The sequence below is a fragment of the Vespa mandarinia genome, chromosome 4 (assembly GCF_050613455.1).
Source record: "Vespa mandarinia isolate Hongniang chromosome 4, ASM5061345v1, whole genome shotgun sequence".
NCBI classification, from domain to species: Eukaryota; Metazoa; Arthropoda; class Insecta; order Hymenoptera; family Vespidae; genus Vespa; species Vespa mandarinia.
In genome coordinates, this window is record NC_140813.1 from 8,376,792 (window position 1) to 8,404,504 (window position 27,713).

A 27,713-nucleotide genomic window follows, 5' to 3' on the forward strand; every position below is an offset into this window, starting at 1 on the left:
GCAGTTAAAATATATTTTTGTTAATTATAATAATGAAACGTTTGTTATTTATAATTTGTGATTTTTAACTGTAAATTCACGATCGATTGAGGAATACGTTACATTGATCTTATCTGTTAATTTACCGTTTATTATGTACATTCCTAAGAACTGATTACGCCAAAATATATACATATATACATACATACATACATACATACACACACACACATATATACACACATTTTGTTTAATTATAATAGAAATAATAGGAAATAAAAATTACGTGTTAAGAGAATTCGTACCTTTGGATATTTTATTAAAATATACATTTCATCCAAAATACAAAAGGAAAAGATGTATTTACAGTTGTCCGTCGAACGTTATACGTAAGAATGATACTAGCGATACACCAACATTCGCGATAATAGTAAGAGATATAATCGTTTAGTAACAATAGTGCTGTTTCATAAATATACATATTATATCAATGAACAGCGACAGATCGATGGATTGAGTTTGATATACTTTAATATGAAATCGTTCTTATATAAAACGATTCTTAATTTATTAACAGTGCTATATATTCTCTCTCTTTCTAATACAATTGGCTTTCTAATCATTCTTCTTGTTTAGTCGAACCATCGACGGACTAAGAAATGACAATTAATACCACATGAACTTTACTGATTGACTTAGCTATCGTAAACGAACAATCTTGGAAATGAGAAAGTGTGTAATGTCGATAACTATAGAGAATGAAATATATAATATATAAATTATTATATAATATTTTTCATGATCAAGAACAGAAATTGCAATAGCGCAATTGACAATCGTGCTTTGTATTATTTTCTATGAAAAATGTTCATTATTGTATTTCAAAATATTGATAATATATGAATTTATTGCGTTTACGTACTTATGAACAGATTTAAATGTTCATTTTATGAAATCTTTTTAGGAAGTTAAGGCTAAGTATTAAATAAAATGCTTTTCATCAATACGTCATGCTACATCTTCCTTAAGGATATTGTCTTATTTTCTGTATTTTCTTAACACCTTAAACTGTATTTGAGACATGATGTTCATTAAGAAGTTCATAAATCTATCATTTTTATTTTTCCTAAAAGCATTTAACAATCGTGTAATATATATATTTTTTTTTACGTGAACAATACCAATATTATTTTATTTGCTTTAATTTCGTAAAATTATGTAAGTAAATTGTTCTAAATATTTTTTTTTTCTAAGAGATTATTTTTCAAAATATTATTTCAAAATATTTTTATATATATTTGATTTTGGTATTGTACATTTTGACATAACAGCAATCGAAAGATAATTCTTTTGTTGTGTTATACATATCTCTTTTTTAAAATAGTTCTTTAATTATTTGTATCTTTATCTTGTTAATAGTATATGTATACAATATATTAATTAAAAAATCATAATAAACTCTGCAAAGATTTTTATAATCTTTATAAAGATCATGATATGTTATGAATCAAGCATTATTCTCAATGAAATTCATATCTAAATTTGAAATTCAAATGCACCACTTCCTTTTCGTAAAAATATATTGATACTATAAAATTCTCAAAAGCAGTAACTATATGCAAGGCACTATTAAGGCCTACTTCTCATCTAAATAAAAAAAAAAATTTTTAATAAAGATCTCCCGTATTATCACATATAAAAAAAAATATATTTTTAACAGTATAGCATATAACTAAAAATTTAGTACCCTTTATTTTAACAAAAAGAAAATTATTATGTGCAACAGTGCATATATCTGATTACCTTTTTTAATTATCTTTCTGTTGTCCGTTTACTGCTTTTGTCATATTTTATATATTTAATTATAAGTAAGATACTATATCAATTTTAAAGTTGCAATAAATCAAGAAATTATACCATTTTCTTTTTTTTAAACATTATGTTAATTTAAAAACAATTAACCTCCTATTTATAATTTGGTTTACTACGAATTGCAACATTAACTTATTCCTTCATTAGCATAAACATCAAAATTTGAAGTATAAAACTTTGTGACTACTCTTACATAAACATCAATACAAATAACAATAACTACGTTTCCATAATAACCAAATTGGCAAATATTAGTTTTTAATCATATCTCTTAGCCAATATTATAAAGTGTTACTAGCATTCCATTCCCACTGATATTTGTATGCAAGTACAATAGAAAGGCAGTGATTTTTGGAATGTTAACAATACTTTGTAAACTTAGCTAAAACTTAAATATGAACATTGGATATTTTCTATTGCAGAAATGTCAATAATACATAATAATTTGTTTTAATTTTAATGAGGCATATATATATATACCTTCGTTTCATTTTGAAGTAAGATTAGGAAAATATAAATATCAAAACAATTATTTATATAAAAATGAAATCAATCTACCAATTTTCCATGGTTTGTAAAATATTTTTTTTAGATATTCCATTCGTTATTCAATCTCATTTTATGATATGTTTGATCACAGTTATGTGCACATAATATTAGAACATAACAATATAATAATACAAAACGATTATTAGTGCTATTGGATACTAAATATCTTTACAATATTCGAGTCAAATATTAGTATCTAGACGAAGGGTTTGCATGATAAATAAAAGGTTATTTTATATCCTACCCCATTATCTCAATATAAGATACAGGCATGTGTGTGATTACAAGCAAAAGAATCAATACAAGCACATTATAATAGATGCACATGTATGATGTTTTTATAAATTTACTATTTTCTTAAATTTTAAATTAAAGCTAGTGTACACAATGTATGCTAGAATAAACGCATTTTATAACGTCTTGTCAACTATCTGATTAAGACATTATGCGGTACTATATTATTTTTATATTAAGCTTTACTAAATTATATACAACTTGTTATATCGTTTGGTACTAACCACCTTTGAACAAGCAATAATAATAATCTTCATGTCATAATTTGCACAGCAATAACAACTCTTATCAATTGCATTAAGCAATTTTTTAATATAAGTGTTATATTGCAGAAAAATCCAGAGTGAAAATATCTTAGTTTAGAAAATGAATTACATATTTATATATACATATGATGATTATTAATAAAAATGCTACTATTACTTCTAAGTCTTGATATAAAAACATATTATTAAACTTCAAATTTATATACATGTGTTTTTTTTTTATTCTTTTATATTAAATATAAAAGGAAATGTTAAATCTGAAAAATAAGAAAATTTATAAGGTTTCTATTACAAAGTTTTTAATGTACTTATAAAGTACATTATTTTATATATATGTATTTCATTCTTTCACATTATTGTTAAACTAAGATGTTTTTCTCTGCTGGTAATTATATATGACAGAAATACTTCGTAACTGCTCTCATAATTATACTGATACATATGTACAAATTTTACTCATATTTCCCATAGACACCATGGACCGCTATAAATAATACAACTTTAAATACTAGTTTCCCATCACTGTTACTATCTAATATTATAATAGTATTCATTAGAACAATTTTTTTTACAATAACTATCATTTATCTGACTGTACATTTCTAATTTTGTGCTACTCAAAAAATATATGAATACAGGGATTAATTGACACCTGCATTTTTGTTTTGTTTATACTCATCTTATTAAGTATACCGAAAACTCTAAGAGGCAGTTATATACTACTACATGCACGAAATTATTTTTATGTGTATAAATTTTTTAAATAAACGATATTGTAATTTCAGTCCATGTTTGTGGTACAAAAGAATATCATGAATACTCCAACATCATCTTATTTGTGCATTCATAATGAAAACAAAGTTTTAGATACAAATATATGTATGTATTGGGCAGTGATGGGGTATGTTGGAGATAATTTTGTCAGTATAAGAAATCTGCAAACTTATAACAATCCTGTGAAATATTAAAAAAATATACTTAAATATTTGTATGCATTAATATTATTGCACTATATTCAGTTTTTATTAGTATTAATCTAGGGTCACTGTATTTTTTGCTGAATTTGTTTCTATTAATATAAATTTTTATTTTTATTTAAATGTAAGTTTAAATATGTAATATGTAGATTCCTTAATAATACTCGAAAATGTTTTGATAATTTGGAAGTGTATAACAAATACACATACCTTATTATTCAACAGCAAATCCACAAGTTTCTTCAACAGCTTGTGTAAGTTTATCCAACATTTTCTGATAACTCGGATAGCTTTGTGGAATATCTATCCTATTAAAACAAGTATGTGCTTTTGGCAAATTTTCACTAGGTGCATCTACAGCATGAATTGTGAAAAGACGTGGACCTGAAGCTCCTGTTGAGCCTTTATTTTAACAGAAAAAACAATTCATTGTAATAACATTTTTTTATTTTTTTTTTAACATGTAATCGAGTATTACCTTGTAAAGCCTTAAATCCTTGTAATGGAACTCGCGAACTGCCAGTAACAAATTGAAGCAATCTTGCTCTCATTTCTTCTCCATAAGATTCTACTATCTGCCAAAACCATTTTACTACAGGTGTTTCGGGTGTACAATGTTTTAACCTTGTATGCAGTTTCCAATCATTTATATCAATAGTACCTAAACCTCCAATAACTAATTCCAATTCGCGTTCGTCGAATGGCCTTAATAATGGTGGGGGAATCAACTCATGAAACCCTTTTTGTAATGCTAAAAATTGTTGTTCGATTCCACGCATAAATCGATAATTTACATATAATCGAACATATTCCCTTTTATTTTCTTCTGTGACTTGTATATCTTTTCCACCAGGTTTTAATTCATGATTTTTCAAGACCCCAAAACTGCTATGTTCGACAGAAAATGTAGCATCCAAGACACCATCTATGCTATTTTCTCTATTAACATAAAAAAAAATATCAGAATATTACTTTACAAAATAATATAATTGATTACTTACAACATCCATGTAAGACTTCTATGCAATTCAGGATCAACTCCTTCTATATCGCTGAGAGTAATAGCTTTATTTAATAGCATCTTATAGAATGGAGTGGTAAAACCACCATCTATATGATGTCCGTGAAAAACTGCTATTCCTATAATTCTACCAGCAAAATGAAAGTATGATAAATGTTCGGGATTTATCCCTGAATCTGGATTTATTTGTAATGTATAATTGTCATCTCTTGAATACTGAAACAGTCCATATTGAGGATTTAACATTTCATGTGATAACAAATATAACCATTCTCGTGCTACTCCACCATAATCAAGACCTTCTTCCCCTCTAAATTTAACCATAAGTCTTTTACGCATGTCTTTTGGACGCATTTTCATAATCAGTCTGTAAGATTCCTAAAAGAGACAGAAGTAACTTTATATAGATATTATTAAACAATTTTATAAATATCCCACATTGTGAAAATAACATTCTATTTACCTCAAATATTTCATTTCTTGATACTTCCAATCTACAGTGTCCACTTTGTGGTTGGAGTGCATTTAATTCTGCTCTTAGACATTTTAATTTAGCTACCAAATCTCGCTTATATTTTGGAAGAAGTTCACTTTCCATAAGTTCTTTTGGCAAATCTGATACAGTCTGCGTTTGCGGTGTTGAGGTTTCCACTAAAAAAAAAAAATAAGTAAATAAAATAAATGAAATAATTAATTCATCATTTAAACTTACATGTTGGTGAATTATTATTGCTTCCATTTTCAATTCTTGGCCTTTGCTGATTAGTGGAAGATTGAGGTACAGATGGTACAAGAGTATCCACTGCTACTGATTCACTTGCTGTTGTAGGTGAATTACTAGGATTTCCAGAAACCTGATTATTTGTGCTGTTGTTTTGCCTCCTACTGATAATAAAATAGATATATCAACAGTTTATATTTTCGTATTATACTATTAATTCAAACATCAAATTTCGTTAATTCATAATTTATTTATATAACTGTTCTGTTGTATATAAATATAAAAAAACTTATAATATAAAAAACTTACTTTAACAGGTTACTTATGATTTGGCTAGAGAGCCGAGGATCTGTAAACTGTGTTGTTCTGTTATTATGATCTACAAAATATACACGTCCGCTTTGAGTCTGTCTCATTTCCCATCCACTGGGTAATGGTCCAAGTTCACTTGCCAATTCATTGGCTGGTAAATCACGTGGTATTCGGGGATCATGCCATGTTGATGTTCCAGTTGGAACGTGATAAAAATATACTTGTCCTTGTTGGGTTTTCCTCATTTCTATAAACAATATTGCATATTTATATTTCTTAAATATATGTAATAAGACAAATTGATTTTTCGTTTAATTTTAAATTAAATACTAATTTAATTTACCATATCCTCGTGGTAAATCCATAGGTTGAAGAGGTTCGTTTCTTCTTTCAGCACTGAGTACTGCATTATTCCTATTTCTGTTGCTTCGATTAGGCCTTCGTGGTTGACCATTATTAGAACGTTCTATACGCCCGTTCGCATTTTGATTTCCATTTTGTTCATCATTGTTTCGTACAGGTCGTCGATCTCTTATTGCAGACGATGGTGGAGTATTTCTTATGTGTTGTTGACTTTGTTGATTCCTATTTTGTTGTTGAGTTGGTGTATTTCTAGGAGTATTTTGAGCTGAACTATCTCTACTAGGAGTTCTGCTAGATGCTCCTTCTCCATTCCATTCTGGTGTGCCTTGTAGAACAGTAGGACTATCTGTCCTAACATTTGGTGGACTACCACTGCCACTGGGAGATGTAGGCTCTGAATTAGGTAATGGTGGTGGTTCTGGTGTAGTTGGTATAATAGCATTGCTAGGCCTAATAAAAATAGTGAATATTAAAAGTATATTATTAAAAGAAATTATTTCAATTCTTTATGATTAAAATAATTACAATACCGAGTATTTGGGCGAATCCATTGCGTTGTTCTGGTGTAATGATTGATATAATATAATCGTCCACTTCGAGTCCTTCTTTCTTCCCATCCATCTGGTAAGTCAGTTGGACAACTTAAATCACCAAGAACATCAACTACAGCATTATGGCCAACTGTGTTACTCACAGCACCATTATGTCCATCTCTAGATAACAAAGATACAACTATTTGCCCTTTGACAACATCTGTATCTTCGGAATGAGCTTTGCAAAGGTCTAAACGTTGATCTAAAATTAGATGATAAATCTAGTTTTAATAACATTATCGTTACTAACATTATTAAACACGTACTATTGATAGTTCTAATATATTAACAAACAAAATAATGCAAAGGACTTACAACCAGTATCTTTCAATCTTTGTATTGTGTTTGATAATATACGCACACATCCTAGAAAGCCACCACCTTGTTTCTTATGAATTTTTCTATGATTCCACACTGATATTGTAATACCATCATTTTTCCCGATATATCTATAAATATATATTTTTCTTATATAATATACATATGGAGAGATAGATAAATGTAATTGAATTTAGGATAAAAAATATTTACAAATCATAATGCTGATTCCATTTAGGGGCTAATGTAGCCTTGCAAGTGTCTGTACTATGACACTGACCAGAACCATCGACGGTTATTTTAGCAAAGGGATCAGGCAGGCCTAAAAACAGATTCTAATCTTAATCAAAATACTTTGTGAAATATAAAGTAAATGTAAAAAAATAACAAATACTCACGAAATAGATCTTTTCTGGCAAGATTACGGGCACATAAAACTGAAAATATATGAAAATTATTATTTAAATGGCAGTCAAAATTCTTTTAAAGTTTTTCATTATGAACCATATTTTTTATGGTATTACAAGTACATGAAATATTATTTCATATCAAAACATTGTAAAAAAAGCGATAAATGAATGATAAGAAAAAAGATTCTTAGAGTTCAAAGAATCAATTAAACTGCATTGATAAACAGTGTATTATATCATGGTTGTTGAATTTTTTATCGATATAGGAAAATACATTCTAATATCATACATTATATGCTTATATACGTTCCATTTGATTTCAATTGAAGCATTATCTTTTATTTTATTAATATAACAAAAGACACAAATGGAAACAACAAATGACAATTAAATTAAATTAAAATTGGATATAATTTTGAAAAAGATTAAAAGTAGCGGGTAATAGTGAAGTAGCATTAAGAAGATCGTAATTCCCTTCAATTTGCAGATCGCTTCAATCGGTGTTACATCCATAAGAGGGGAGAGCAATGAGGGAGAGTAAGCGAAGTAATTAAATTGAGAGGAGATAGAAAGAACGGTCGGAAACGAACGTCCTCGAGAAGGAGCCCTCCCGGAGCGCGCCTATCCGTGGGGTCTTGACCTCTGTCAGGGAGTTGCCATAACCAAAAGGATGAAAATCGTCGTGACGAGATATAGGAGTTTTTGGTGGGGTAGATGAGGACGAGAAAACGAATGAGAGAATAGCCGAGATATAGTATTTTGACATTTCACGATCGCGCTCGCGTCTGAGCTCATCAGTTTGTCGAAGTAAAATTAAATTTTCGTATCGGGTAGAAAATGAAACGCGTAAGAGAGAATTAAAGACGGTAATAAATCTTACGTGTGCCTAGATAAGTTTAAAAGTGAGCGAACGACTAAAGAAGGAAGAAGAAAAACGGTAAGAAGGAAGTAAGTAAGTAAGGAAGGAAGGAAGGATGATGTAGGAAAAAAGAAAGAAGGATCGAGTCGCGTGCAAGTCGTCCGGCCAACTTTCACGCTCCTTCTCCTTTATCGAGGTACACGACATCGTCGTATCATAAGCTTTGCCCTTTCTCGTCCTTCACTCACTCGTCAAACGAATCTTCATGGCCCCGTTCCTCCTGCTACCGCCGGGATTCGACATTTTCCACGAACATTTAACGCTTCTCACCGCACATCGGCACTCTAAATTGGTAAATAAAGTTACTCCTTACGCGATAGTGTACATCACACACGCGCAACGATCTACGATCGACTGGCCTCCAGTCGACTCCCCGCGATTCTCGATTAACTAACTCCCGCTTCGATATATCGGTCGCCATTTTCTCTTTGAAACTCGTTATATTCTCATCGAGATTTCAGGCGCCTCTTTCAACGGTAGTCTCTTTCTCGTGATTTAAAGCTAATTGCTTCCATTTAATTGTCTCATCAAACTTGTTTATCACACGTATGTACGTAGAATATTAGAAATTCGTCGATTTAAATCATTATCATTAATTTATTATTGTTTTGATAATAGCGTTACAAAATATACATACAATAAAAAAAAAATAATTGCTAACATACATATATGGCTTATTATATGAGTAGTAATAATAAGTGTATAAAAATTATGAATAATTTTTGTAAAACGACGTACGTGTCGTAGAATGTGAATGGTGTATTTATTATCGAACATGTAATTTGTGACAACAAATTTACTTTAAAAAGGGATCAACGTTCATAAACTTTGTTTAAAAATATGTTCTTATAAATATTACAATATAAATTTTTAATTTTGTTCTATAAAAAGTATAGATTATCATAAGGTGTATAAATTAATATTGTAATAATTTTTCACCTTTTACGTAAAGAGATGTTACATATTATATAATAATTTAATATCTTTGTAATATACGATATATATATATATATATATATATATATATATATATATACATATATCGTCTTTCACGAGGTAAGCAAAGTTTAATAATCGATAATAGCAAAACTAAATGGGCTTTATATCCTTTTTGTACTTTCAATACTTTTCGTCCGACCTCTAGTCTATTTTTATTTGAGTTTAATAAGCGTAACTTCGTTTCTCAACGTTTTCTTATGAAACGTGGATTTTTTAATACATATATATATATATATATATATATATATGTATAAAATAAAAAAAGAGAGAGTGTCAGCCGTCTTTGGCAGTATATGTAACATCGATAACACTTCTTGATTAAAAACGAAATATGCCTACGTTTATTAACATTATCGAATGCTGACTATGTAGTCCTTCGATAGCGTTGAAATATGTTTTTTGTTTGTTAAGCTTCCCCTCTAAATGTAAGAAAAGAATCAATGAGGAAAAGTGCAGCTTGAATGATACTAATGGAGCCTTTTGTTAAGCCTGTGTCACGCAATGAGCCTTTCTGTATATATTCATCGAAGAATTTGATATTCAAGGCGCCAGTAACTATGAATAATACACAACCAATCAACGAGAAGAAAAGGTCCTACAACATAGAAACATAAAATATTAATTATTAAGAATGTTACATAGGTGTAGAACGGGTTGCATCTCTATTATATATTTTATTTTTATTTTACATTGATTAAACACACGTGATCTAATTGAAATCAAATGTTTATGGAAGTAAAAGGAACAAAAAGAAAAAAAAAGAAAAAAAGAAAAGAAAAGAAAGAAAGAAAAAAAAATAGGAATATAGTAGAACTTCGTGTTTATAGATTGTAGATACAATTTTTAACGTACCACACGACGATTAACTGGAGTTCCCATTATACTGCCAGCAAACAAGCCGACTAAAATAATGAGGTATCCACCAAAGGTACCCATTGTGATCATCTCTATATCCGAATCCCCCTTAAAAGAGTGGTAATGCAATCCGATAAGGATACATACTAAGATCTAAAAAAGTAAATATATGTATAAATATATACAAAATGATAGACTTTTATATCATACAGATGAATAATAATATTTATTATATTCATTAATTTGGTATTACTTCTATCATATCTTTTCGAACAAAATTTGCGTAAGGAAATTATAGATTCAAATGATTTTATATTTTTTGTATGATTTAATATAAACGTCATAAAAATATCTATAAGCTTAAAATTTGAATATTGAAAAGTCTACTGAAATACTAAAAGTGACATTGAAAGTTGCGTTAATTCCTAATAAAGAATGGTAAAGCAGTGATCTCTTTTTTTAAAATAGAAGAAATAAAAATTAGAATGTGGATTAAATGAGGCCATCGAAAACAAGTATATTGTCCTCATTGATATAGTTGTAAATAATACATTAGGTTTCGGTTGCTGTGCTCTAGTTAGGAACTTCATTCTATTTCCAGGACTATTCGAGCAGCAACAGGTAAGTATTTTCATTATGGACGATCGTATAGAGTCGAGAATTATAGGCGAAGTAACACGTATACATATACGTATCTCTTCGTATAGTATTCTTGGGTCATCTTTAATGTTATATTCATGATATTTTTCTTACCAAATTAATTGATACGACAATAATGTAGACGCAAATACAATATGATTCGTGTAGGTATGTGTGCGCATGTTCGTGTGTACATGCGCGCGCATGTATCGTATAAGAATGGATGTCGATTTTGCATTAAGTCGTCAGCGATTTCTCATTTTAATAAACATTTAATATTGCTCATAAAATCGTAAGAAAGATGATTCAGAAGATAAATAAAATTAAATTCTTTCGAATTATTTATAAATAATTTATCGAATGAACTTTAATAAATTTATTATTTTCATTTAATTCAAGTTATATTTGTTACGATTTTTATATAAAGTTATTCTACAAAAAGGTATAAGTCGTATTAATACTTTTTATAATCACTGTATGTCAAAATTTCAGATTTGTAATAGCTATATATTACTATGAACCGTAAAATAGTCAATTGTCAAATGCTTATAACGAGAACTTCCTTTAGAGTCGTTACTATAAAAGTGTCTGTTAGTAAAGTGAATCAGCTTGAAGAGGACGAAACGACTCCTGTCTCGAGGATAAATTAATTAAATTTTATGAATTACCAAGGGAATGAATATGATGTTCTCAATGCACGTGTACGATTTGTTGTTTTATGTATATTTATCTTAACACACACAGTAACATTTGGTTTATTGTTAGCTTATCAGTTTCCGGTTCTCAGAGTAAATTTAACGGAGAAATTATTCTATTACGATCGTACACAACATCGATCATATAACGATTTATTTATATAGGAAAAGTATGATCAAAATTAAAATATCAACGAATCTATATTTATAATTACAATTTTACTAATTTTAATATATCTTGTAGGCTTTGGAAATGTAACAAAGCGTCGTAGCTATACTTACAAGTTCAAATAATTTTATGATTGAAAGCCTTGTAAAGTTAACCATTTTTGTTTATCTGAAACAAATAAATAATATATGAATTATATTATCGATGTTATTTGAAATATTACGATATAATTTGAAAAAAAAAAACCTTATGATGACGTTAGAAATGACACAGTTGAATAAAAAATATTAAACCTTTATCAATTAAGCAATTTTACTTTATTTGACTTTAAAATACTTAACGAATTTTATTTTCCGCGTCTTATAAAGCTGTTATATAATTTATTGAGTATTATTATCAGATCGAAAATAGTGAAATGTATTTTTTTTTACGAATATAAAAAATAGGTTTTCATTATATTTAACATCATTAAATAAAATTCCATTTAACATCATTACATCATTAATGCAGTATCAAAAATATAAAAAAAAAAAAAAATACAAATATAATGTCATGAAGATTAATTATATCGATATTAGCATATGAATAGGAGAATAGTTTGCTTATGGACAAAAGTTTAGAAGAACTTAAACTTATTAAATTTTTTATGAACTTTAAATGAGAAAAGAAGAAGTCTTAGAATCGATACGAACATGCTATGGTTGAATAAAATGACGTGATCTCAAGTGTGGCATTTTATGGTCATTCGTGATAATATTATATGCTGTTAAGATACTTTATACTTTATATCTTTAATAAGATTTTTATAAATAACATGCAAGATAATTAAATCTTAAGGATAATCGAATTCGTTGTTGATCGAATTGAAACGTAGTTGATCGAATTGAAGCGTAGATGATGTTAGGCCAAGTTAACTGACGTAACCCTATACTTTCATGCTGTTCTTTTAATAGTAATGATCGGTACAAGGCGATTGTGTCCTTGTGACGGATCAAAGATCAATTTTAAGATCGTATATAAACTTATTTCAATCGAGAAAAATAAAAAGTGAACTGAATATCGAGAATAAGGTACATATGTAAGGAAGATGTTATATTCACCTGATATTCTGATCACCTTTCATCTTTCAAAAAGACTTATCTCATGAATAAATCTTTTTATTAGATATTCAACTTGTCTAATAAAACAAAACAGTTGTTACGTAATGGCGGAAAGCGATATAACCGATAAATTGATATTTTGACAGAAATGAGTTTGTCTCGCATTTCGATACAACTGATTGTTAATATTTTATTTTTCATATACTTGATGTCTCAGAAAAATGATACCTTGATGATAATAGTATAAATATGAAAAATAACTAATATCTTTATTAATATTTCTTTTTTTCTTTTTTTTTTGTATACTCTTCTCTTGGCTCTTGAAACGAGTAGATTCAGGATATAAAAAAACAAGACGTAATTAAAATACCATATATATTTCTTTCTCTTTTTTCTCCTTCTCGGTGAAAATTTACTGAACGAATGGGATAAGGTATATGTGTACATATACATTCATTTTTTATTTGCTAGTAGAGTTTTATTAAAGTTGGACTCTGATGCTTAAGCTGGGTCAGTGGTACGAAGCACCCATGGCCATGAGACACCAACGATGGATAGAACGTAACAAAAATTAGCGATCGTACGTACACATCTACGATATATGTATTTATGCATGCATGTGTGTAGTATTGTGCATTGTGCATACTTATGTTATGCGTCAGATGCTAGAACGTTATGTCATACTGAATTTTTTTACTTCTATGGCAATCACGATATGAAACAGTTCTATATTTAGATTATATTTTATTATTAAAATATTCATAATTTAGAAGTGTGAAAATTATTATGATTTACATGAATTATTATTATACTTGTTATAGCTAATGATAATAATTTAAAATGATAATAATTTAAAATGTGATAAAAATGTAATGACTTTAATATTACAAACAATAAACAAAGTTTATTTTTATTTGATTGAATGGGGATTGTTTGAAAGCAATTTCTTATAATTTGTTTTGCAACACGGAATGTTTTGTATATAGTGGGAGTTTTGAGAAGCATATAATCGCCCGTAAGATCGTACATATAAAGAGGTATTTGTGAATACAAGTGATCAATGCGAATCACGAACGAATCGAATAAAACATCGTTCATTCGTATTTGGGTTAGCTTAAAATATCACTGCAGAATATCAATATTGACATTTTTTAATACTTCGAAATATAGAGAAAATTTGTAATCTTTAATTTAATTCGATATAATATTTCAAATAATATGATAATATAGTTTATTTTTTAAATGAAAACTACAGAAAACCAGTCATACATTGTATGAATATAGTTACTTTAACTTCGCTAACGTGATTAGCAACACGCGCGTTAATTATCGAATCCGATTATTTAAAAAAGGAAAAAAAGAAGAAACATAATATATCTTCAGAGACCGTGCATTACAGGAATGCTAACTTTTTTAATTAAACGCCGGTTTATTAAAACCAGATTTGTCCAATAAAATCTGACTCCGATGCATGTGTGTATCTAATTAAACGTATTAAATCTTTGCATAGGGAGGTTCTTTCTTTTTGAAGCAGTTGAAATTTGTTTATATACAGGGTGGTAGATTAAATTTGTCTACCTAAATTATTTCCAATATTTTTAATAATGTTACAAAATGTATACAAGAGGACGTAATTTAGTGCAAGATACTTTTTCTTGTAGTGAAGAAGTAAAAGTAATTGTTAAAATATGAATCGTAATAATAAAAATGAATAAGATTGACTTTTACAATTTTACAATTTAAACATAATTTTTTTGTTTGAAGTTATCTCAAAGTAAAAAAAGAAAAGAAACAAAAAGAAAAACTGATATTTTTTTTTATATTACATTACGATAACAAAAATATACTGTTCCATTTAAAAAATTGAAAATGATCTTGCAATTACTAATACCTCTTTATTTAGGAAAAAATAGTTCACACCAAATTAAATCTCCTTTTACATAGTACAATTTTTATATGGAATATTTTATAAAATTATTAAAAATAATTCAGGTGGATAAAGTTAATGCCCTATCCTGTATATATAATTCGATCAATCAGACTAAATCAGACTGTGTTCTCCCGCATAATTTTGCTTTCCCCTTTAAGATAGCGTCGGGCGATGGTATTACGCAAAACCAGTATATTCGAGGCTGATCCTTTGGATGGTTATACCTGCTTGTGTGACCTCGAAAAGTAGAAAAAGAAAGATCACGAAGAGAAAGAATTCCAATATCTAGGGTTCTTACAATCAATATTGCAAATGATTTTTTGTAACAATAAATAAATAAATAAATAATCGTGTAAGAACCGACAAACATTTAGTTTCACGTGTCATTTTCGTCAATAGTTTTTCATCAGTGAAAATTTTCTATGACTTTGTTTCTTTTATCGAGAGAGGTTTAAGGAATAATAAGGAAGTAACGAAGGACAGTACGATTCGTTTTTGGAAATCGGATTAAGCTATTGTCTTATTATTTTATTTAACCGATTAGTTCTAGTAAATCTTTCTATATATTCTTTTACATGATCAGATAATAATACTTTTATTTTATTCTTAATAAACAAGTATAATGTACAGAATGTTTTGAAACTCAATACACAAACTATGAGAATTAATTAAAGAGGCCAAGGCAAACATTTTTTGTCCGGCAACATGAGGTCGATGATGTGTCGTTATCCTATTATGTGACTAAATTATCAGCGTAGAGTTTGAAAGTTATCAACCAATATTTGCTCACGATATTGGCAATAGTAGTTCGTACAGATAGAATGATTTCCATTAGTCAGTTGTCAAGTTTGCGTTTGTATGAGCAATGTAACTAGTTTATTTCATTATTATTTCATATCTGGTCATTAGTTGAGCTGCATCAACGGTATTTTCCTTTAATCAAAAAAATGTTTGCCTTGACCTCCTTAACTTCTACTCATAGATTGTATATTGAGTTTCGAAACATCCTGTATATATATATATATATATTATAACATCCTCTGTATGTGTATTATAGATATAGTGTACAAACACACAATTTTGAGTGTGGATTAATATCAATTAATTAATTCCACAAAGAACTTATTTTGTTGTATATTAATTATATTAAAAGTTGAACATTTCAAATTGATTTAACAATTATTTATAATATAGCTCTTACGAAACTCTATGCACATTTATATATCGGCACGTATCACAGGAAAATATACGTGTTTAGTAAAAATAAACAATTTTTCATGTTTATGTAAAAAAAAATCCTTATATAGATTAAAGTGACTCAGAGATAATTATAAGTATAATGTTTTGAGTCATTTCTTACCGATAGCATTACAAAATTATCACGAGTAGTAAAAAAATATGTAGTTATTTTATATATCGTCGATTCTTGAAATAGGTATTATTCAGTGACAAAAGATAAAATTGAATCATATATATTGATAGGAGTAGAGTGACGAGTATTTCCAGAAATAGATGTGAGAAAAGATTGTTGAATTCTTCTCATTAACTTTTGATTCTGAAATGATCGTTCAATTTGATTAATTTTAAACAAAATATTCATAAAAAATTCAAAAGTAATTTCTCACATATATAATACTATAACACGAAAAGTTAATATCTTTGCTTTGATTTATACATTTATGCATTTTTATTAATTTATTTTATTAATTCATAACGATACGATAATTTTTATATATAGAACACGTTTACACTTTACATCTTGCATCTTGTGATCGGATCCAGTTTAAATATCAAAGGAAAACTGCGAAATCAGGTCAGCCGTACGACGGTAGTATAAGAATATTTCGGATATAGTCGCGGAAAGAGGCGACACGGCTTCTGGCTTCAAAACATGCGGCGAAAGTCGATTTCTTACGACGCACGTTCGTCGACTTCTTATAAATCAATTCGCAGATATATAAAATGGATGTGAAGTTATTTAAAGCGAACATTACAAATATTATATATAATCGTGTAATATAATATGATATGAAATATAATATTATAATACGATTACTGTTTGAACGAAAAATGATATTAAAATGGTAAATAAAATTAATTTATTTACTTATTAATTTTAATCCATTAATTTATATCAAATTATTAAATTACGTTTCTTTTTATCTTTAAACGATAATTTATATTGAAAGGTTCGCTTGTAAAACTTATAAAAATTTCAATCGTTTGCGTTTACTTTACTTACGTGTTTTGAATCGGTCTCACTCGCGTAGTTATTCACGTTACGATGGTCCAATAGCGACTGACGCCGTAACCGAGTAACCAACGTCGCGCGGGAGTGTTCTGCTAAATCGTACTTTATACGATTCTCGAAAACACAATGGCATTTACGAGCATCGCGTCATGGTGTGTGATTGTGTGTGGGCACGTCTGTTCTATCAGGACCAAGAAATGATTTTCATTTTATATTAGACGATAACGGATATATTTGCATTAAAACATGTAAACAAACATACGTTTCATTAGACATAATATTATTTACTAGCGCGCCGCTGTTCATAATATTGACGTCCTATATTTTTTTAGAAGATGACAAAATCCAATAAAAATTGATAGCATATTGAAATGTTATTGTATTATTAACATTTCAATAAATCTATATACTGATTATTATATTTTTCTTTAGATGAAAATTTATTCTTTAAGTTTGTTTGTATTTTAATTGGTACAGAATTATAAGATTATATATACAAAAATATATAGCGTGTCCCAAAAAAAGAACATATACATATAGTGCGTTTCAAAGAAAAGTGTCCATCAGTATTATTATGAAATATTATTATGACTCTTTTTCTCTCTCTCTCTCTCTCTTTTCTTTTTTTATATTAAAAAAATTCGTTGTATTTTTATCATTTGTATTGATATCTTCTAATTCATGTCTGTTTATAAAAAATTTGTCTTATTAAATATATGAATTTTCAATTTTTAGTTTCGTTCTTTTGAACGATAATTATGATAAATTTGTTGATATTTATTATAAAAAAAAAAAAAAAAAAAAATTCTAAATACAGGATGATTATATGACAATTATTACAGGACAAAGATACGATTCTAATCGATCTTTTTGATGTTAAATATTTTTAAAGCGATATTACGACGTTAATTAGAAGAATGACGTCACACATGGTGTGTCACATCAATAAGAACGCAGGAACACATTCGATCGTATGTGTGGCACGCTCGACTACGTGCCTACGTATACGGTAAGAACGTGCCGATTACGTCATATTACTTGATAAAGCTTACTTATCTAGCAAAGAAATGGTATAATAGAAAGATAGATTCAAAGACCCGTTAAAATGATTTCACACTAATGGATCTGTCTATTATGATTATGGAATAAAAATAAATAATAAATAATATTTTTAATTTTATATACAAAACAAATAGTCTAGAGTGAATATGTAATATTTTTTCTCTTTATTTTTTTGTCTATAATATTTTCGTTAAAAATTATACATATGTACGTATATAAAAATTATTTGTTAGTACTAATCGAATCAATTATTCCTAATACAAAATTTATTTTTTATTAATTATGTACAATATTAATTTATAATAATATATAAAAGAATTATTATATTTTCGAAAAAATTACATTCAAATAAGTTATTAAACTCTGATAACATTGGAAGCATATTTTTTTGTTTATAACATGTAAACAAAAAGTTTACACGATCGATCGATCAATTAAATTTGAGGTTAGACAGTTGGTATCACTTCACGGCGTTACTTTCGCGATAAGCTACGGCAGCGTCACCGATCGATAGAAAGTGTAACTACATATCAAGATGGTAACTGTTAGTAGTCGAGATCTGTACTGATCGGACATATCAAGGAGTCCAGATACTTATTGATCAGATATTGCAAATTATATTTCTTTTATAGTCAATTTAATTCTTTTAAAAATGTTAAGAGAAATTCAGAAAAATGTTTTACTCGTAAGAAAAGTAAGATGACTTGAGGAAATTTTCTCTTTTTCTTGGACATAGTGTAACAATATAATTTCACGTTCCTTCGTTATAATACTTCTTCTTACGTTAGAAGAACCTACTGACGTTTTTTACCGTGGCTAATGAAGCGCGGTACGAGCAACAGAACTTTCTTTCCTTCCGTTTGTTTTCTTTTTTTTTTTTTCTTTTTTCTTTTTTGGCACGACTCGAGAAATTAGATAACGAGCTTTTCCAAGGCGAGGAACCGTAGAACAAGTAAACTACAAGTGACGTGAACGTTTCTCTATCCTACGAATGGACAGGGCGAGTTCGTACGTTGTACGTATGTATATATGGTCTAGCCGGTAATAACTTGCAACATTTCCGTGGCTAATTTATTTATCATCCTGTTGGATGTAGGACCCTCTCGGGAATGTACGGACTGCCGCGTGGACGACGAGGACGAACGCGGGAAGGAAGACATTATACCGCCGACAATGCTCCGAGGGCAGTGTATAACGCTTTGCCTTGTCACTCCCGTTTGCCCTGGAAAACTTCTTTTTTGAAATTTAAAATGAAATCGTCCCTATAAAGCCCATCTTTCGTTTTATTTAAGTTATGTCTTTTGTTTCCCAGTCTGATATCTATTTTTTCATTTTTACAGAATATTGTTTAAAATTATATCGAGTATATTATTTGGCGTTCATATTGATAATATGATTCTTACTGATATGAATTTAATGATACAAAATTGTTATATTTCTTTTATTATTCATGTCATATTTATAACGTTCTAGAAAATAATTCTTTGTTCTTCTTGACAAGTAGATATTTCTTCATGATATATAGGTGATACGTGTACATCGATACTTTTTAAAATTCCTTTCTTTCTCAAGATGATGAAGATGTCAAGATTCATCCCGAGCGATTTTGTCTACGAGCAATATTCACCAAGGCATTATTCGTGCTACGGTCGAATTCGAAGGCGACATAGGTGCCATAAAAAAAGGCACTGTGCGGTGATTTAGAGGAAGGGACGACAAAGTGACCCGAGAGTATGCCGCGGTCGAAGAGAAAAGAAACGACAGAAGTAAGGGAATGGAAGGAAAAAGGAAGAAGAAGAAAAAGAAGAAGAAGTAGAAGAAGAGAAGGAGGAGGAAGAGGAAGACGTCGGCTTCCATTCGAGTGGTAGACTCGAGTAGCAATAAAAGTCAGTGACTTCGGGTAATCGAGAAATCCACCCCAACGATTCGATACCCCATTTCTATGCGATCGTTCCAAGAGCTTCTCGACGCTTCTATGATCGCGTAGAACGCACCAGATGAGATTGGACAACCGATCTCTTTCGAAATGATTTTGTTGCTGTTCTCTTTCTACGATATCTACGTACATTCGGCGTTTATTCGCTGACGATTAAGTTTTGACAACATTTCACGATCATTCCTTTTAAATTTCCTGCAATGGTAGTAATTCGAATTTAAAGGGCTTTAAAAGAAAAAAAGGAAACATTTTGAAGGAAAATATTTTTCTTGTAAACGATTGATAACTATGTATATCATATGGCGTAGGTCAGGAAAGATGTTTTTTTGCTATCAGCGATCAATTATCGTATTTTACCAAACACGTAAACGTTTGCGAGCATAGGGTAGGTATATGTTATCCATTATATCGGACCTGCTGTTCGATGTCGAGTTATTGGCAATAAAAAGAATGAAAAACAGTATACCTTGTAGCTATATCGTATCGGCAACATCGGGTACGAATATCCGTGCGATCAAGAGCCATTTTAGATGAGACTGTTGAACGGAAAGGTATTGGATTTGTAACGTCTATGCAGGTTATTATTTCAGAAATCAAAGATACGTTTCTCCTGCAGTTTTAGTTTTAAGAGTAGACGTTTTAGATGGCTCATATATTTTTATAACAGTTGTATTTTTACAATGTAGTATTTTTAATTACATAAGAAAACATGTAAATGACAAGTTTGCTTAAAATGTGAATTGAATAGGAAAATTATTTTTTAAAGGACTAATGATTAAGTTCCATCGATAAAAAATAATTTTTAGCTCGTACAATTCAAAGAAATGTAATATGAATAAAGCTAGTTGCGTTCGATTCAACTTTAATAAAAAATGCGTTTGAGATATAGAAAAAATTTTTCGGTGTCGAGGACGTCGACAAACGGAGGATGAGCTCGAAAGAAAGAAAATAATGTTGTACGCTGTCTCCGTTGGTCAAAGTTGCCAAGACACACAATAGAATATAAAGATTCGAGCTGGGCCTTTCCCTCGAGAGAAAGCCGTTTCTTATTTAAACGGGCTCCTTTTCGCTTTTCTCAAACATATATATAATATATATCTAGTATATATAAACGATATATTTACATATATATATATATATGTATGTATATGCATAAGGGTGTACGTATGTACATACATATATAAGTTCCTATTTTTCATATTCACGGTTTCACCTGGTCCATCGAGCATACCAGGTCCACTGAATAAATCTCCTGGAATATATAAAATTGTCTTGCCGAGTTCTAGACAGTCCCATGGAATGAGGTAGTGGAAGAATGAAAAGAAAACAAAAAAAGAAAAAGAAAAAGTTTTCAACTTCCTTGTTAGACCGTCTTGTGCTGTTTCCCGTGGCAGAATTTTACAAAAACGGGGAAAAATCTCTGAACAAACGACGATTCCCTAGGACAAAATGCAGAAACATATGAACGTAATTATTTTATAATTGTTATAATATCAGGAAATTACTTTCTTTTTATTTTTTTATTTTATTAAATCCACGTCTACATTTATAAACGTAACATTTTCTCATTTACGATTTACGATTTCAAACGCAAACATTTCTTATTCGACTCGCTGGTTAACTTCGATGAGAGCCTTCTACAAATTCTAAAAGCGATTTCTCGTTGGTCTCTTATTCTATTTTTAAAGAGAGGATTTCATGGATACGGTAGCTTCCATGCCGAAAAGGAGATCCATAAAAATTCTTGGGATTCACTGGTTTGCTCTTTTTCCTGGCCAACTATATACATACACTATATATACATACATATATATATATATATATATATATGTATAGATAGATATGTATATAGGTATATCCTTGCCCAATATTTTCTATGTGTCATCTAGTGAATTATGCAAGTAGCCACGTAAAATCTAACCATAGGTAAGGATAGTATCTGACTCTTGAGATTTCATATACATCTAAGAAGCAACTTCATCTGTATGCGTCACTATGTATGTGTATCTATCTATGTGCCTATCTATCTTCTTCTCTCTTTCGCTTCTTTCACGCTCTGTTATAGCTACCTTCGAGGATGTATACCTCGATATACGAATATAGGACGTAACGTTATGATATACATACTTCATCATGAAGGACTAGACTCGGTTGTTATCGAAAAAGATATTAATTAACTAACTTTAAAAATAATCTCTTTTTTTTATTATTTTACCTCTTAATATACATTTTAAATAATTTTTTATTTTTCATCAATATCAAATATAATTATGCTTTGAAATTATTAGATATTTATCTTTGTATTCTCAATGATTGCATTTTTATTTATTAGTCTTTATTTATTTTCGTTTTGTTTTGTCATATCGTATTACTTTATAAATGTTGTAATTATTGATTATTTGTTAAAATTAAATTGGGCACGAAAGACAAAATTTTATATTACATTTTATATAATGAAAAGCATTTGTTAGTCAAAATATCATTTAACCAGAAGATAATTTCAAATAAAATAATTGATCCAATGTATAAATAATTTTTTGAAATGTATCAGGTTATTCTTTTACTCTGAAATAATATTGTATTTCAAATGAGCAGTTTATCAAGCTCGTACGTTATTTATTATTTTTATTATTTCGATAAAAAGTATTTAATTCCGGTTAGAATTTCTTTGAGTATGTTTAATTTTTTAGAATTTTTAAAGAAGGTCGAGGGTTGACCCTCGCATTTATTTTTTTTTTCTAGATCTATCGAATTTTGATGAAACTACGATACGAAAAACGAATTGGATATTTCAATTTTTTTTCTTCAACACATTTCATCTTCAATCATAATGAAAATAATTTTTATATCGTTCGAATCCTATTATCGAATCAAATAAAAAGTGAAATATGAGAAAGAGAGAAAGAGAGAGAGAGAGAGAGAGAGAGAAAAGATAAGCTGGTGGTTTAAATATAAAAAATAATTTTTAGACGATCGGTTCAGTCTTGAATAATTTTCATTAAACCATCGAAGATCATTAACCATGGATACCAAGGAGAACTTCGAGCGGTTAGCTTTACTCGTTCGGAAGTTCATACAAGCAAGGATGGCGTATATAAGATTTGCAAGGCGCTATCCTATTACGTGTGTTTCTTGATGTTAATATGGTTTAACGGCGGCACGTTGTCGGACTAAAAGTAAATCTGCTTCACGTCGTCTCCCTACATTCTCGGTCTTTCCTATGTATATGAGAATTATAATGCATAGGAAAATTTATAGTAGTTTGAAAGTCAATTTTGATGCTAATACAATGATTATAAAAATATATTACTAGTTTTTATTTAATATCTCGAAATCTTGAATGGCATGATGTTTCAGTTATTTACCAAGAATGATAAAATTAAATAAATTAAAAATTATTCATAGATTATATTTTCTTTGTATTTTTTTCTTTTGTATTAATGAAATTCACAGTCATAGATTCCTCTTGTTTCTCTTATCGGATTTAGGGTTTTAAAACAGTTTCGAATTAGCCTCTTCCCTTTACCGTCACGTTCACTTCGTTTTGCATTTGAAACCGTCCAGGGAATCGTCCAGTTAAAGCAAAGCAAAGTCGACTAAAGGTAGTTTCGTACGATACGAGCATATAAGTGCTATTTCGAAATTTGAAAGTTCGCTCCCCTCTGACTGGAAGTTTATACACAATGTCATTAAAAAGTTACTGAATTGCAATCGTTATATCCAATAGATAGTAGATAACCATTATTTTAAAAGTATTTTTCTTAAACTGAAAAATATCTCTTACGTTTCGCATTACAAACGTAATTAATATCTAAGAAAGCATTTCTTTTTAATCCAATTGAATAATCTATAGATTAATAATTTATAGTTTTAAATCAATATTGATTAATCTATGTATTAATAACAGTAGATCAATTAAATTGGTCTCTATTCGATTTCATTCGGTATAATATACATTAAAGACTATTATCCTACCAACTGATATTTCATTGTTAAGTACCATTAGATAGGTAGGTGCTAACCTTCCGTGACCCTTAGGATCCTCTCTACATTCTCCAAATTCTACGAACGATCGATTTCCTCTTTGCCAAGTAGCAAAGCGAATCCTTCGAGACGCGACTGTATTCATTTGTGAGTCTCTATGCCTGGATCAACGAGAAATTGATTCCTTTGATTTGTCATTCTTCTTGTAAGTACTTGTTCTACTTCGTTGGACGTTATTGGCAGAATTTTAAAAATTTTGGAATATTTTCTCGACTCTTGAAAATCTTAAAAGAGATCATATTTACGATCATCTTTAATCAGATATTTGTTAATGGTTAACTAAAATTTTCGTTCATTTTTTATTTTGCGTTGTAATAGGAAATAAAATACAAATAATTTTGATTTCATTTCAAATCGAAATTGAAGAAAACTAGGACGTTTAACTTATGCAAAATTAGTGGCGCATGATCTTCGTGTCCTGGTGAAATTTTGTAGAAGTGCTCTTCGCCTTCGAGACTCCATAAAGGATCGATTTTCTCTCCAGTGCACTCCAGAACAACCCTCCCGAGACCTCGCTCCATTCCTCGCAAATTGTTATCTTTGCATCCCGAACTAGGGAGATTCGAGTGACCGACGATTGTGTCCTCTTAAACTCTCTCCTTCCTTGCATTGCCTCAACCTGCTCCCACTCCATGTATTTCTTATTTCCATTTATTTAAATCGACCTCGATTGCGTGAGTGGCCATCTCGTTGCGACGACGACGAAGGCGGCAACGAGAACGACGAGGACGACTAGGACGACGACATGTCGTTCCATATTCATTTCGTTACGCTCTCGAAAATTATTTCATCTGGGACATCTGGAGTATCTACACTTTACCAAACTTTTTCGCGATTATTTAAATTAGAAGAGTTAATTTTTATTGAAATAAGAAAATGCGAAAGAGATACTCTTAAGATAACGATTTACGATTTCGTATCTGAAAATGTTTCCTACTGTTCGTTGATATCGATTTCGATGTTATTATATCGTTAAACAAATTTATGCTAATGAGTGATCTTCTTTAAATTATTATTTTTTCTTTTTGATAATATTTTGTGAGAAAATTTTGTTCAAGCGACATGCCTTAAGGCTCTTCATCATCCCTAGTTTTATAATGGTTTAATCAATTTTGATAAACAAGGTCTCATTTTAAAGATGAAGGTTTAAACCAGGACATGACATAAAAGTTTTTGAAAAAGTTTTATTTTCTTTGAAAGAAACAATTTAGTCAGAAAATGGTGTTCTATCGAAAATTGTTTTAGTTTGTTCTCTCGTTTGAATGCATCCATGGGTAATCTCGCATAATGATTTTTCGCACGATTCGATAATTTCGATACGTGATCATAGATAGATATAATGATAAGATATAATGATGACAAATACGAAGCGTCATTCTTCTGGTTTTTATCATTTCTCCTTGTATTTCTATCTTACAATCATATTATCAATTCGTAGAACTCACTTTTCTGTTGAGTTCGTTATTTTTATATCGGTTTTATTTTAGTTCTTATCGATTTTCTTTAGTTCTTATCTGATTTTACGAAATAGCTAATTATTACTTTAATTCCGTTAAGAAATCGATTTGAAGAAGAAAAGTGGAGATTTCGTCATCACGCGAATAAACTTGTATCATCTTTTTCATTGTTATATGTATATTCATTTTAATAATGTAAAGTATATATATAACAACACAGTAAAATTAATATTTAAATTAATATTAAAATTAATAATTGTTTAAACAAATTAATAGCAAATATTATTAACAAGACAAATACATCAATGATTTTGACAATTTTTTAGTTAATTATATTTTGTTGTAGTTAATTATATATTGACGAGTAAACATGTTAGTTCTCTTTTTTCCATGCAAATAAACTTGAATAATTAATATTTTTCATTAATATATGAATTGTACTTTCATTTTTGTTAAAGATTAGTGATGTAAATAATACAACAAAGAAGAAAGAACTTGAGTGACATTGATAGGTGAGAACAATCAGTCTAGCGTTTAATCTCAAGCAGTAAAACTTGTAGTTTTCTTATTTCATACTCGTAGATTAAAAAAATTCCTTTAATTATTTAACATTTATTTAAGATTTAAGAATCACCGTAGAGTACTCTAATAATTACATAAAAATAATTTATAATAATCAAATCTATAAAATTGTTAAAAATAATCTATTCTTTTTATTTAAATATCACAAAGTTATAAAATAAAATACTTTTAATTTTAAATTTCAATCGTCATTCCGACAAGTAAATATTGAAATTCACTCTTTACGTATGTTTAAATTTTAATAATTTATACTATCGATAATATTATAATTATCTAAATATGTATATATATATATATAATTATCTAAATATATATATATATATATATATATAAATATAGATATATATATATATATATATATATAAATATAGATATATATATATATATATATATATATATATAAATATAGATATATATATAGATTTAAACAATAGTACATTCGATTAAATGTTACATAGTGTGTAACATGCGTTAAACATCGGACATTTGAATTTAATATTTCAATACAATTAATGTTGAACTTGGAGGCTTTGAATGGGCATAATATCAACAAACATTTGATTGACTTTGTTATAGAACCAGTCTTCTTTCGTATTCCGACAAGTAAACATCAAAGTTCTCTCTTTTCAAATCACTAAGATTAAACAATTAATACTTTTGGTAATTTCATAATTATTTAAATGATGTAATATATATGGAGTACAATAAATTAATATTTAAAGAATATTACATTTGTTCAAATATTACACAGCTTGTAATACGTGTTAAATATAATATCGATTTATTATTTCAATACAGTTAAATTTTGAACGCGATGTTGTTGCCTTCATCTAATATCAACAAAAACAAACATTTTATTCACCTCGATTGTTATTGATCCAGTCTTCTTTTACATTCCGATGATTCATTTCAATATCGAAATTCACTTTTTTCATGCAGATGAGGTTAGACAATTTATAATTTCATTTAATTTACGTTTATACCTAACTAAACAAATTGTTCATACTATAAACAATTGTTCATACTATCGCGAAGTAGAGTAAATGTCAGTAGATTCTTCATCGTCTTTGGACAGGTTTAATATTTTAAAGTAATTAGAAGACTTAAAATAAATTTATTTTTATATCAAACATTTCTCAAATATTTTCAACAATTTCTTATTATAACAATGATAACAATATTATTTTTATTTTTCTATTTCAAAATTTCATTGCATTCATGAATAAAACAATGAAGAAATCAAATATTGTATCGTTAAAATAAAAAATTATTAAGTAGAAGCAATAAAAGTTCATTCACTTTTTTCGATTTAAAAAACGAGTGTAATTGGATCAACTGCGAGTAATATTATTAATAAACATTGCTAAATTATCGCGTATTACAGTAAGTGCATCACTGGA

General features: G+C 28.8%; 2 protein-coding genes across 3 annotated transcripts; both read right to left on the reverse strand.

Moving 5' to 3' along the window:
- Positions 1-249: 249 nt before the first annotated feature.
- On the reverse strand, positions 250-8,959 carry Smurf (SMAD specific E3 ubiquitin protein ligase). Of its 2 annotated transcripts, none has more exons than XM_035869733.2 (13): positions 8,783-8,959; positions 7,664-7,702; positions 7,479-7,587; positions 7,263-7,396; positions 6,885-7,149; positions 6,335-6,804; positions 5,989-6,238; positions 5,671-5,840; positions 5,422-5,609; positions 4,939-5,336; positions 4,416-4,876; positions 4,148-4,339; positions 250-3,914 (listed from the first exon to the last, which is right to left on the reverse strand). In XM_035869733.2, the coding sequence occupies exons 1-12, from the start codon at positions 8,835-8,837 to the stop codon at positions 4,152-4,154; spliced, it is 2,727 nt and encodes a 908-aa protein (XP_035725626.1). In that variant the 5' UTR covers positions 8,838-8,959; the 3' UTR covers positions 250-3,914; positions 4,148-4,151. The 2 variants fall into 2 exon arrangements, with proteins under 2 accessions (XP_035725626.1, XP_035725625.1); XM_035869732.2 differs by having other exon boundaries at positions 251-3,914; positions 5,671-5,843; positions 8,783-8,958.
- Positions 8,960-9,611: 652 nt separating this feature from the next.
- Positions 9,612-17,418, reverse strand: LOC118443184 (protein snakeskin). The gene is made up of 4 exons (XM_035869747.2): positions 17,224-17,418; positions 12,065-12,119; positions 10,446-10,601; positions 9,612-10,188 (listed from the first exon to the last, which is right to left on the reverse strand). The coding sequence occupies exons 2-4, from the start codon at positions 12,107-12,109 to the stop codon at positions 10,000-10,002; spliced, it is 390 nt and encodes a 129-aa protein (XP_035725640.1). The 5' UTR covers positions 12,110-12,119; positions 17,224-17,418; the 3' UTR covers positions 9,612-9,999.
- Between the last annotated feature and the right edge of the window lie 10,295 nt (positions 17,419-27,713).

Bases quoted from the DNA above. Each gene is read 5' to 3' on its own strand.
- Smurf (XM_035869732.2), bottom strand. From the start codon at position 8,837: ATGTCGAATCCCGGCGGTAGCAGGAGGAACGGGGCCATGAAGATTCGT. The intron at 7,397-7,478 runs GTAAATATTTTT...ATATATTTATAG, and splicing joins TGGAATCAGCATTATGATTT to ATATATCGGGAAAAATGATG. The intron at 5,337-5,421 runs GTAAATAGAATG...TGTCTCTTTTAG, and splicing joins CAAGAAATGAAATATTTGAG to GAATCTTACAGACTGATTAT.
- LOC118443184 (XM_035869747.2), bottom strand. From the start codon at position 12,109: ATGGTTAACTTTACAAGGCTTTCAATCATAAAATTATTTGAACTT. The intron at 10,602-12,064 runs GTAAGTATAGCT...TTACTTTTTTAG, and splicing joins TCATAAAATTATTTGAACTT to ATCTTAGTATGTATCCTTAT. The intron at 10,189-10,445 runs GTACGTTAAAAA...TCTATGTTGTAG, and splicing joins CTCCAGTTAATCGTCGTGTG to GACCTTTTCTTCTCGTTGAT.